The 13,239-nt window shown below is 38.0% G+C and overlaps 2 protein-coding genes across 3 annotated transcripts in view; both read right to left on the reverse strand.

The window, feature by feature from the left end:
- The window catches only part of LOC106526842 (tyrosine-protein kinase CSK), a 26,977-nt gene extending 19,680 nt beyond the window's left edge, over positions 1 to 7,297 (reverse strand). The window contains exon 1 of one of the 2 annotated variants that reach the window (XM_014021533.1): positions 6,903 to 7,297. The gene's annotated coding sequence lies outside the window, so the exon portion shown is untranslated. Of the gene's footprint in view, positions 1 to 1,278; positions 1,314 to 6,902 lie in introns of those variants that run through there. The other variant, XM_014021534.1, reaches the window with a different exon arrangement.
- Positions 7,298 to 7,437: 140 nt separating this feature from the next.
- Positions 7,438 to 13,033, reverse strand: edc3 (enhancer of mRNA decapping 3 homolog (S. cerevisiae)). Its single transcript, XM_014021532.1, has 7 exons — positions 12,891 to 13,033; positions 12,529 to 12,695; positions 12,212 to 12,429; positions 11,793 to 12,131; positions 11,558 to 11,711; positions 10,234 to 10,451; positions 7,438 to 10,150 (listed from the first exon to the last, which is right to left on the reverse strand). Exons 2-7 carry the CDS (start codon positions 12,690 to 12,692, stop codon positions 9,816 to 9,818), a joined length of 1,428 nt encoding a protein of 475 aa, XP_013876986.1. The 5' UTR covers positions 12,693 to 12,695; positions 12,891 to 13,033; the 3' UTR covers positions 7,438 to 9,815.
- Between the last annotated feature and the right edge of the window lie 206 nt (positions 13,034 to 13,239).

The following is a 13,239-nucleotide window of genomic DNA, read 5'->3' on the forward strand; positions in this document are numbered from 1 at the left end:
AAATTCCAGTGAAATATATTTATGTTTGTGGTTGTAATGTGACAAAATATGGAAAAGTTCAAGGGGTATGAATACTTTTGCAAACCACTGTATAGCCATTTCTGTGTTAAAATCTTGAATCAGCCTCCCTCAGTTATTTATTTGCAATTGTACATCTTTGAAATTGTCATTAAAATCTATCCAGTGGTTCACAATATACGTATTTTACAAACAGACATGCTCTACAATTAATGGCAACATTTTAAACAAAGATTTCATGTGAACTGTTAGCTCTAATAGCATATGTTGAAAATTAATCAGAGCTACTACCACACCGAATTTTAGCTCAATCTCTGTAAAATTTACCAAGTTATAGCCATTTTGTGTTGAGTCAGATTAATTTAAAAAGCCATTGCTTCCTTTGAGTTTCTTTAAAATTAATCTACTTGTTCATTTGGTGTTTTGCTGTCAGACAGATCACACCAGTGCATAACACAGCACATACAAACCATGAATTGACAGACTTGATTGAGAGACTTTATGTGAGCAGTGAAACACAGCAACGTCTGAAGGCAAAAGAAATACAAGTGTACAGGCAAAATAAGCCCGAGTGGAGCCAGGATCATGGCACAAAGGAGAATAAAAGTCCACAACTGCATATTCTAACAGATGTGTTAAATAACTTCAAATTAAACTTGGTTTCTTGTTTGGTGTATTCTCTGTAACTGTGTCGTCTAACCTGTTGATCTGCTGCTGCCCACCATCTTCTAGAAATCAGTGAAGGTTCTGATCTAAACAAATCAGTGGCAGCTTGACTGAACAAAGCAAGACAAGACAGGAATGTAGAAATGTCTTTTCTGCCACTCCCTCATCTACCTGCAGAGAATCTGAGCTGAAGAATCTTGAGTCTGCTACATCCTGGGAAAGAGACGAACATCAACTTGGGAAATTAAACTTTTTATAAGCAGCTTTCAAACTGACACGCTCAGTGGTGAAATGTCAATCTGCATGAATACTGCACTTAACTGCTACTTAAAGATGCTTATACGTAAAGTGTGATGGCTGGAACAGCTTATCTAAAACAAATAGCTCTTTTATTGTATGTGTGTGGACTGTTTGGCATTAATTCATTTTGCCTTATGTTAGAGCTGGGCAATATGATCAAAATTTTATATCATGGTTTTTTCAACATTTTCACCGGTTTCCCGGTATTTGACTGTATTTTTCTTTTCATCACAGCTCAGCTGATAATAAAATGTACAAACCCTGCTTATTGACTTTTTTTTTCTTTTACTGTACCTCTGTTTGTCTCTGTTTCCCTCCTCTGTGTCTGTTCTTCTCTGACTGGTGGTTGCAGACAGTTGTCACGCATTTTGGTCCAGTCGTGAAGGAGGAGGGTTAAGAAAAGATTATGATCGGGTTTATTGTTTTATGTTATTTATTAAAGCTTTTCAGCACGACTCACCTTGCACACCAGTCAGTTCCAACTCCACTACAAACTACTTCCTGCAGGCTTTTCACAATAGAACCACGTTAAGTCTCCATCAGCATAACGTCTTCATATTAACTAGGGCTGTGTATTGGCAAGAATTTGGCGATACGATACATATCATAACAGAGGGGTCAAGATACGATATATCCCGATATATTGCGATACTGTAAGCAAGGCGATATATTGCGATATATTGTGATTTTTTTTGTCCAAAAATTCTATTAAATAAAAACCTCTTACTGAAAAAAAAGAAAAGCTAATGTTTACTTACAATGCTAATGCTACCCTTACTCTCTAGCACTCAAGAGGTAGAGGAGCCAAATGGCTGGCTCACTGCTGCCAACTAGTGGTCAGAGGCTGAACTACAACATAAAAATGAACGGCTGGCAGGAAAGTTGACATTTTAAACCTTAATTAAAAATCGATACAGGGCTTTAGAATATCGATACAGTATCGGGAAATGAAATATCGCAATATTTCAGTGTATCGATATTTTCTTACACCTCTAATATTAACTAACCGCGTTAAATCTAACTGTGCACGTCACTGAAGAGGTGTTTACTACATTCAGCGATGGCGAAAACGGGATGTTTTTATAAACGTCGGTCAATATAAGCAGCGGAATCACCACCCGCGGTGCAACTAGCTGCACCAAACATTAGCATGCTAATGCACATAGCGGTGCAGCAAGGAAAAATGTCCCCCGGGAAACAACAGTTCACTGGCGGCTGCGACGAAACTTTCCGCTATTTAAACCGGAATGTCCGGTATTCAGAAAATTCATATCATAACAAAAGTAAAAACCGGTATTCGGTACAAAACGGTATACCGCCCAGCACTACCTTATGTTATTAAAAAACTAAATGTTTGTACATAGTAACAATCAAACTACACCAGAAGTGATAGTATTTTATTTACGGAGGGTATTTTATCTACAAAACTTTTGGTAATTTTTGGTATACTGAGCAGGTGAGCATTTTACATAACTTAGTTTGAATTAGGGTTGGGCATAATCGTATCGTGTGCAGTTAATCGTCAGAAAAACATTAATCGATTACTTTTTGGCACTTGACGGTTAATATTTAATTTATTTAATTAATGCCACCAGGCAGAGTCCGCTCACTTGCTGCTCCTCTCTGCTTCAAATATGATGAACATTAAAAAGAAAGTTCTGTTATTTATTTATCTATCAACACAATTTAAAATTTGATATATAGCCTGAAGTCTGTAATTTTGACAATTTGGAACAGATTTTTATGAAGAGCAAATCTTTCCCACTAAATTGGTCATGTGACCAGGACATGAGGGTGTCCAGGGACTCCAGAGGATTAATCGTCAAATTAATCGTTATCGGCTAAATACCACAATTAATCGTGATTAATTTATTTGCCAATATTGCTAATTGCTAATATACCTAATGTTCAGTTCAAACAAGTTTGCATTGTTTCAATGGTATTGTTCAACATTTTTTTTAATAAAAAAGGATTGGAACACGGAAGGTGTATTGTGACCTTCTAACACCTGATTAACACTTGATCAGTTATTTTAAAAAATCAGTATTGGCCAAAGTCAAAATCAGCATGTCAGATTTTTTTAAAGATTGGTGATAGGACAGAAAACTGCAATCGATGTACCCGTACAAGAGACAATAGTAGCTAATAAATAAATATGTAAATAGTAAATAAATATGGAGAATTTGTCTGGTAACAAATCATATTTTGTATGTGTTGTATTAAAGACATACAAAGACACAACAAAAAAAAAATACAAGAAACTCTAACATACATTAAAATAAAATAAAAGATAAATATTTTTACAACATAATAGCAAAAAATAAATAAATAAATAAAACTGTCAATTAAAAAGCCCAGGAATTAACATTCGTAATGTAGCTATTTTATTGTAGCATTTTTAACAACACATGCACAAGACTTTTAGGTAGGGAGGGATGCACCGATATGAAAATTTCAGCCGATATCGATATCCGATATAATTATTCCTGTTATGGCCGATAACCGATATTTACTGATATTACACAAACACACAGATTATATTATACATATACAAAAAAACACACTTGGGTCTTTTTTTTTTTTGATAACCGTAAATGAACAACCAGACTTCTGACATGGCTCTACCTCAGTTATTCCTGTTTACGCAGCGTAAATATCACTATCATGATCGAACAGATGCTGTTCAACCAACCATCTCCCCTCCCAAAACAGAAACACAAAGCTAAAAAGTGGGAAATCAATATCGGATGTTAATATCGGCCCAGTTTTACATATTGGACTGATACCGATATTCTAAAAAATTGCTAATATCGGCCGATACCGAAATCAGTACCGATATATCGTGCATCCCTACTTTTAGGTCATGAATAGCTTTAGCAACAAACATGTTTTTGTTCGGATGCAGCCAGGTAAAGAGTCCTGGTTCTCATCGATGTTAAAAAAAACATGCTTCAGTGACTTTTTAAATTTTGGTCTATGAATCTCAAACTACCAGTACTGCAAAATGGTTTATAAAACACTGTGTGAAGTGTTTTAAGATGGTCTCCAAAAATCAAACGCAATTTAGAAATGATTTTAGGTTGGTACGTTTTATTTATTTCTGGGACAGGAGATTAAAAACAGCCTGATGGTTGTTGAGAATGATGTTATCCTTTGATTTGTTGAACATATTGATATAAACTGAGGTAGTTCAAAGCTACATCACATAAGATATTAGTTGTTCCACAGAACATTGTTTAATATCTGTTCTATGATTTTAATTTTAACTTTAAAATGACTTTGGTCAATGAGAAAACAATTTCACAACAAAGCTAATCCGTTTGTCTGTTTGAACAGTCACCTCTCTTTGGTGCATTTAACATTCAGATTTATTTGAACATTTTACCAACAACTTTAATTTTAATAACCTAATAATAGGGGTGCAACGGTACAGAAAATTCATGATTCGGTTCGATACTTTAGTGTCACTGTTTGTTTGTTTTTTTAATTAAAAAAGAAGAAATTTCCATGCCCTTCTTAACTTGTAATTTATTGAAATTAATTATGAAGATATGTTCAACCTCTAAAGTACAGTTTTTAAATCAAATATTGCTGAAACAAGTTTCTCAGTGGATCTGCGCTTGATGCAGCCTAGGTGGAGTAGTTAAACGTAGATCCTCTGAGCCTTCAACACAGAGCATCTTCAGAAGACAAGTTGATGAAATAAATGTTAAAAATCTGAATTGTTCGATACATAGTGTGTACTGAACCTAGAGCAAGGTATTGAACCATCTGATACAGATGCATTTATTGTTGTACCCCTACCTATTAAGTATCTGATGTTTAAAGAAGTTTGTTTTAGGATGTTTCACCTTTAACCTATGTGAAGGGTCAGAATATTTCTTAAAATAAAAATAAAGCCATCCCTTCGACCTTCAGCTTCTGGATCTGGGTTGTTGTCACTAAAGCAGCAGCAGAGCATACCTGGCTGGCAGGTATATCAAGAAGGAAACAATAATTTCTTTTCATAACCAGTAAGTTTTACCTGACAGGTATGCACTGGATATGGGAAAGGAGAAACAGAGCTTTTGACAACAGTTTGTCCAGCTGGACTACTGTTTTCCTCAGGGATCATTTGCCTTTGGTCTCAAAAAACAAACTACACATCACATCTAGGTGAGAAAGCATGGTTGTTACAGAAATACAAGTTGTCGTATTAAATTTAAGAGTCATATTTATTTATCCTTCCTGCCAGGATCTGATACAGGTTCAGTAAAGTAACTGCAGGATGCATACCTAAAATAGTGTCCTGGTTATCTTGAATAAACACAAATCCAACGGTGCAAAACAAGGTTGTTCTCAGAACACCAGGAAAAGAAAAGCTAATAACTCTTACTCAGGGGCAATCCCTTTGATATGGCATCCAGACAGCAGAGTGAACTTTGCATTTTACAGCTATCCAAAGTTCAGACGAGACTTTTAGTTGGGCTGATTTTTTTTCTTTTTTCCTACAAAGTATACGCATAAAAATCACCATATAAGTCAAAGATGCATGCCTCTGAGCAACGGATGGACACTTCCTTGCTGCAGTGCTGTGCACAAACCATGCAATGCAAACTGCTGCTGCTTTGCTGTGGTTTCTTGAGTTCTCGTCTTGTTTCACCAGCAAAAGTATGTCTGTCTGCATGGTTTGTGACGCTCTAAAACAAAAATCTCAAAGTAAAACAAGAAATGTCAAGGGCTGTATTAACGGAGTTCAAACTTTGTTAAACATTAAAATCCCAGCATTCCTTGACAGAGTGCATATCGCCTGTCTGTCACCTTTCATAAATTAAGATCAAAATAAGTAAGTTATAGCAGGGTTTTGTTTTAATCAAACCTTGACATGAACATAATGTGAGCTCTTGTATCTTTTAGAACTTGGAGTATGTGATTGGAATGATTCTCAGCTATTACATCAAATTAAAGCTCAGTACCTGTAAAACTGACATTTGGTAAGTTTGAACTGGGTTGACTGAGAAATTTTACAAACAAACAGGCTGAATGAAACTGTTTATTGTAACATTTAGATCTTGTAGCTCTCAAAATATGAGTTAAAAATGATTCCCGGCTACAGCTTCACCAAACTTTAGCTCAACATCTGTCCATTTTTGTGTTTTCTATAGCCATTTGGTGGCCATCTTGAACTGGGCTGTCTGTAAGGTAAAGTTGTAGATGTACATCAATGATTACTCTGGAAGTTTTTATAAAATCTGTCCACTAGTTTAGGAGATATTTTGCAAACACAACAAATATATTATCGCCCACCTTTTGCGTTTTAGTCGCTTTCGATAAAAAGGGAATTCCTAGTTCCTCCTGTCTCAACTTCTATTTTAAATAAAAAGGGTTCAAATCTGCTGAACTTCTCTTGTTTTCTGACATTTGGCTTCACATTTGAGAAGCATCCTCAATTCAAAACAAAAAAGGTACAGAGCTGTAAGGTGTACAGCTCATGAGGGGAGAGAAGAGTGATTTGAATGAGAGTATATGCAGGACTGCTAACCCACATGCAAATCACACTTCCTGTCCCTCCCTCCAGAGGGTCGTTGGGCTTTGTGTGAATTGGTTGATTGTGCAAACTGGTTGAAATTGACCATCTAAACAAGGAAAAACCTACACTTGCGTGTCAGTAGATTTATGTAACAACATTCAGGAACACGCTGCCACAAAGAGAAGTGGTGAGCTGCGTGCATGCTGCAGCTTCTCAACCCCAGGAAGTCACAGAAAGTAGCTGAGGGAAGATCTGAGGCCACGACAGCACCTCAAAACAGACACTTCAACATAAATACAAGTTTAAATCAACTCTAGACAGACTGGGTTCGATCTGATTCCTCTAATAACTCTGGATGAAAATGAGCACGTGGACACAGGCATGTTTAGTTATAACAGTAGTTTCTCACCTGTTTCTGTGAAGCTGTTTGAGGATGCAGCGGAGAAAAATCAGCTACTGAGTCACGTTCGTGTTCATTTATGAAACAAGAGATAAACTCTTGACACGCCCTTCTCCAAAACACAAAAAGTCTGCTCCAACCTAACTCGAGCTGCTGATGTAAAAGTAGTAAAAATCCGTCATGTACTCCAGCAGACAAACATTAATAACTCGAAGGCTGCGCCTCCTGTCAAAAATATTTAAACAGAAAATATTTAAATAAGTTTTCTACAGTTCTGTCTCAGCTGTCGAGACGGCCTTATTCTTAAAAAATAAATAAATAACACACAGGAGTTAGCAAAACCGCTAGACCAGAAGCGCGAGCTCTTCGTCTCTGAGTCAAAAACTTTCAAGTTTTGCCCCACCTTGATTTTTTCCCCCCACTGCGCATGCGCGCTGCGTCTGCCTAAAAATAAATTTTCGCGGAACATCCATTTCTGTCACATCGGAGGAACTTCGGCATCAGTGAGGCAATGTTTACGTAATAAGTCCAGACACACAGGTGGTTAAGTTTAGTTTGGGTTTTTATTATTTTAAACTGCAGACACCTGACAGTTTCACAGTTTTCCCAACAATCAATGTGACTTCTAAAGCGATAGGTAATCTTGTGTGAACTTGGATATTATTTCAAAGTATTAACAGCTTTCACATAAACAAAACAACTTTGAAAGCTCAGTACATCCGCATTTTCACTTTTTTTTTTTTATCTTTATTGTGGGAAAGTATTTGAATGTGAAAAAAGTCACTGATTACAACAAAGCTGCCATAGCGGAATAAGGAAGAGGCACCAAAATGCTGTTTTGTTGCCCTCTTGTGGCCAAAAATAACAATCCTTTGATTCACATTCAGTAACATTCAGTTTCCTCATCAGACTTGTCTCAACAGATGTGTCGTTACACATCAGGCTGCAGGAATGTTGGACAAAGAACAAAATTATTGAGCAGGCCAGTAGTGAAAACACAAATCAACTGTTTTCTCTTCCTAAATGTTAAAATGTTGACACCAAGGAGAACCTGGATTTGTAACTTCAACAAAAAATGGACCACAAACATTTTAGGTTCAACTAGACTAATATCAAAGGCTGCCAAATTATAATTACGAATGCCTCTCTAAAAAAAATATTGGCCATAGGAGACTGATAAATTTATTTCTAGGTTTGGTTTTTGCAGCTGTAAAACAAAAAGGTGGCAACAATCTGTCAAAACTTCTAAATGTAGCACAGTTGAAGCAGCTTAAGTTATAGTTCACAGTTTGTATGTTTAAAGTTAAACATCAGCCAAACTACCTAAAATGAAAAAATATATACCTCAACATATACATGCTGTTTTTGTTTTACGATTGCCATAAACAATTTGTACATGACCCAATTCTATTCGTTCATAAAGCTCCTCTGTGCAAGACATTGTTGACAAGTTGTGTAGATCAGCACACAGTAAATAAAAGGCATAGTACTCCTACTGCATTTATCACTTGGCACAGCTTTCAATACAAAATAAACAGGAAGAGTTAAACTGTAATACTTGAAGGATCATGCCAGTAGTTTTTAGCCCTTAGAATTTACATCAGTTTTGGGAGCATTTTATCAGCCGTTAAAGATGTTAACATCTGGAAAATAAAGCATCACAACACGGGACAAAGCTGAAAGCCTAACATTTGTTAGTTTAATATGGCTTTCAAAGCTCATTTAAACTACAGCTGCATCACAAAACCACGATGCTACCAAGACGGAACGGACTTGCTCATTACTGTGATGGATTACGATTTAGAGACAGCTTTATAGGTCAAAAGTAAATCGGAAGACAAGTTTCTACAGTGCAAGAAAAATTAGTTGTTAAAAAAAGAAAAAAAGTTGTAGCCATCAACCCTTTGGGTTTCACCCTAAGTGGAACTTTTAAATAGCGATAGCCCTTCATCTGAAAACGGTACAAATATTTAGGGTGTAAAACTTACTTCCTCTCAAATGATCAAACAAAAAGACTACAATTATTTTGAGTGTAGTCAACCCACAGAGTTCTAATTAAAGTCATCTTTAGCATGAACAAAACTGTTTTTAAACAAATGGCTGCACAACTGACCAACTCACCGTGTTAAAATAGACAACAGTCTAAATTTCCTAATGTGAAACTATCAAATTTAAACTTCAACAATCAAATGACGTTAAGATTAGTCAAACATGCCTGTAGTTTTATTCTCAAAACTCAGGTTAAGACTACTGTTACACCATGTGCGTGCAATTTAGGATGATAAGTAGCGACTTGGCAAAACAGACGCTCTAATTTTCGCAGAACAAGAAAAAGCTGAGAAAATTTAATTGCACGTTGTTGAAAAACTAACCTATAACAGTTTACAGAAATGAGCTTGGATAGAAACTCATCTCTTCGAAAAAGGCTACGGCCACTTGAGGAACTGAAGCTGCATCTAGTACCCGTCTTCTCGGCTCATGAAAACCAATGTAAAGCAGACCCAGGCTGAAAACAGGAACTGATCTCTGAAAGTGGAACTCGGATCACTTTATGAAACATTGTGTGCATTATATTATATGGTGGATTTACACCAACACACCCGATGGCTTTAAAAGTCGTTTAAAGTCAGAGATTGTCCTATTCAACTTTAAACACCTAAATGATTTCGTCCCTTAAAGCTTATCTACAACTTTCAATGGTCAGAACATCTACTTTTAATTAACGACTCAATAGCTTATTCCTCCATCCACATGTTCTGATACCTGAACATTAAAGTACACAACCTTGGTCCTTTAACATGGTACAGTCCAGTTTAAACACTGAATCAGAAGCTGCTGAACTGAAAATCAGCATAGCCTCTCGGAACATAAGGCGCCAAAACCCAAAAGGTCAAGAAACGTGAGAACCTTAAATCAGTCGTTTCAAGCAGAGTGTAAAGGGATGACGAACTTGCAGCCGAAAGGAGAATGGTATTTGATTCCCACTTCCTGGAACACGTGGCGAGGAACACCTATGTCACACAGGTAAACCCTGCCGGCCCCCTCAGCCAGAGGAAGCGGGAGGCAAAGCGAGAGGGACCACTTCGCCTCAACCGCATGGCCCTGCCCACTTACAGGAGGATCCAAACTGAGCACCGGTGCTCTGTTCTGGTTGGCCCAGTCTGCAGCTGCCCGGTACCAAGGCTGGTCCATCAGGAATGTGTTTTCGTGGCAGTCCAGACAGTTTATAATCAAATCGACTGGGGTGTCGGGAAGGTCTTTGGAGTTAAGAGGGAGAAAAAGTAGTTTGTTAATAATTAAACTTTTCACGTTAAGTTAATGATGTCAGAAGAAAACCCACCTTTGATGCTGGACACCTGTTTGCCACTAGTTTTACTGAAGAGTGTGAGCTCGCTCGTCACAGAGTCGAGCATCTTGACAAAGTTCGGCAGGAACAAGATGACCTCCACTTCGTGATTGGCCAGGTGGCGACCACAACTGATGCCCTGAGCTCCCTGAACATGAGGGCCACACAGCAGCGCCACTGTGGGGTGCTGATGTAAATTTTTTGGCGTGAATCTGAAAATAATAATAAATAAATAAATAAATAAATAAATGTGCTTTAAAATTTTGTACCAAAACACCACAGAAACATCCAAATTAGAGAAACTGAGAATTTACAGCTCATTATTATTAATGCTGGGTGAAAAAAAAAAATCTATTAAATCGATCTTTGGTTAAACTTTGCAGTATTGATTCATAGGGCATGAGATCGATTTTTTCTCATGAAGTTAACCTCAGCAGACTTGTGTGTGATCAAACAGAGGCTTGCCATACATTTGCGTTCGGTTCATAAAAGCGACAATGCTAGCTTCCAGCGGTTCCCCTACCATTATCTAAGGAATAATGGTAATGGTAGGGGAAACGAGACGGTCCACCCCTCCAAGAATTTCACAGCATGTAGTCATTTTTATTTAAATGGGGGCAGATCAAGTCTCAAGGTTTAATCAGGCAGTCAAATATTCACATCTCATGAGGCCCATCTCATCACATCGCTGTAAATGTATTACTATAACTGAAGGTGAGTCATGCAAATTTGTGTTTGTAGACCCCGCCCCCCAAAGACAAATTCCATAGGGGAAACACTGACTTTTGACAATAAATCTTTAAAATGTGACCTTCAGACTTCAGCATGAACTGTTAACAGTTCAGAGGCAACCAGTTATGCACAGAAGAAGTAGTGTCCCCACACGCAGCGGGCTTTGTTTGAAGAAGTAACCACACCTGCTACTTATGTTCTGAAGTTCTTGTACAATCAGAAACAATTAAATTATCTGACATGCTTGTTAGGTCCAGAATTTACATTTGATCTTGCCTCTGGATTCTGCAGCATAGCATTGTATTTTTGGACCAGAGCAACAAGCTGAAGGTAAAATAAACTCTGTATCGATCGGACTGTAGATTTCTCAGTCATCCAGAACGTGGGAAATGAAAAGGACAAAGATGAGGCCCCTGGACTCACGCTCAGATACTCTGAAATCCCCTGATTTAGGGAATTGGTCATAATAGTAAATCTTTATAAGATCTAAATAAAGTTAGATAACTCACTCAAAACCTTTTTAATCACACAGCTATACATTTTCTAAGATCATGTGTAAATGTCTACATTATGACTACATGCTTACCTGTTGGGCCCTCCTAGTAATGTAAGTGCCATCTGACTGGCGCACACTCCAGTCATCTCAAGCCTTCGCTCCAGTGTGAGACCATGACGCTCGGCAGCAGACAACAGACGCTTGTGCAGCTCATAGGATATACTTGGTACCACAAGTCCAGAGTCTGAACGGCACAAAAAAAAAGTTACCCTTTCCTCTTTATTTTGTTAATAAACATCTCCTGTTCTGAATGTGAAATACTCACCAGTACAGTATTCATTGGCCCCAGGCTGAGGTACAATAATCTGTCTGTAAACAACAGGTTTACCCTCCAGGATGTTTTCATCATGACGGTACCGTGAGGGCGTCTGATCCTGAGGTGTGCCACGTGACCGTGCACCGTTACGGCGCTCTGATGTGTCAATCTCCGAGAAAACTGCCGCTTTGTCAAAAAGTGCCAGGTTTCCTTCAAAATCAAAGTCTGTATTCAGGCCATCATCCACGCCGTCTCCGAAGCACTCGTCATCTCTGTGCTTCATCTGACCGTTCTTCATGCCATTCTTTTTTGGTGTTGCTTGGTTTGGCCCTCGGCTACTCGATGACCCTGATGGAATTGCAAGAACATCATCTGTTAGTGGTATGCCACAGAAATGCCAGTCACGTGGTTTTATGACCAGATCTTACAGGAGTTGTGTCTTCGACGAAACCCTTTAGGCTGGCCCAGAGCATCCAGGTGACGGTCTCCGTAACTCTTCGAGCATTGCTGTGGAGAGTTCAGTTTCTCAACAGATCTGGGGTCACCCTTTGGGACTGCAACGGGCACGCTGCTTACGTTTGTGGCTGTGGTCCTAGCATTGCTGTTTCTAATGTCCAAAATCTTTAGTTCCTTTATATCGATGGCACTGGAGAAGGAATAACATTTTCAATAATTAACAAAACATTCAACCAATCGGCCTAAACTGTGAAAAAGATGTAACAACAGAGAGAGAAAAATTTTTTACCTGAATGTGACCTCGGGAACGGGGCACTTGACTCCGTTATGGAAAGGCTGTCGTAAGGAGATGGTTTGGCTTGACTGGTCCACAGACGACACTTCTCCTTGATAGACTCCCAGCGTTGGCCCACAGTTAATCGACACCAAACTACCCAACCAGTCAGCAGCCATTATCTGCAAAGCGTTGAAAGTTTCCATCAAACATTTTTACTCAAAAAGGTCGAGCAGTAGCCGTGGGTTTTATGACAGCAACACTAACTTTCTATGTTGTTCGCTCGTGTTAACGCTTAGCTTAGCATTAACTTTGGCCTTATCAAGTTAAGTTTCTATTCAGTGACAATTTCAAGATAAAATGCTTCAGTCAAGTACCTTGAAGTTTTATATCCTTTAAAGAAGAAGCAAATCCCTTTCGACAACAAACGACGACGAACAGTAACAGGGTCTAAATGTGCGTTTTTCGCTATTAGCTCATCAGCATTTGTAGTTACGGCTTACGACTTCCTGTTTCCGGTTTAGGGTGTTTTTCAAAATAAAGCTTAAGACTTTTAATTTCGACTCAAACCATGAGAGCCAAAACCCATTACCACATGAGAAAAATACAGTGCCTCTCTTATGGAGCTTTTTTTGGGGCCATTAGTTTTGTTCAAAAGAAAAACATTTTGAAACTCAAAAAAAGATATTTGAAACTGAAAAATTATTTTGAAACTAAATAATACAG

The sequence above is a fragment of the Austrofundulus limnaeus genome, unplaced genomic scaffold, assembly GCF_001266775.1.
Source record: "Austrofundulus limnaeus strain Quisiro unplaced genomic scaffold, Austrofundulus_limnaeus-1.0 Scaffold296, whole genome shotgun sequence".
In the NCBI taxonomy this organism is placed as follows: domain Eukaryota; kingdom Metazoa; phylum Chordata; class Actinopteri; order Cyprinodontiformes; family Rivulidae; genus Austrofundulus; species Austrofundulus limnaeus.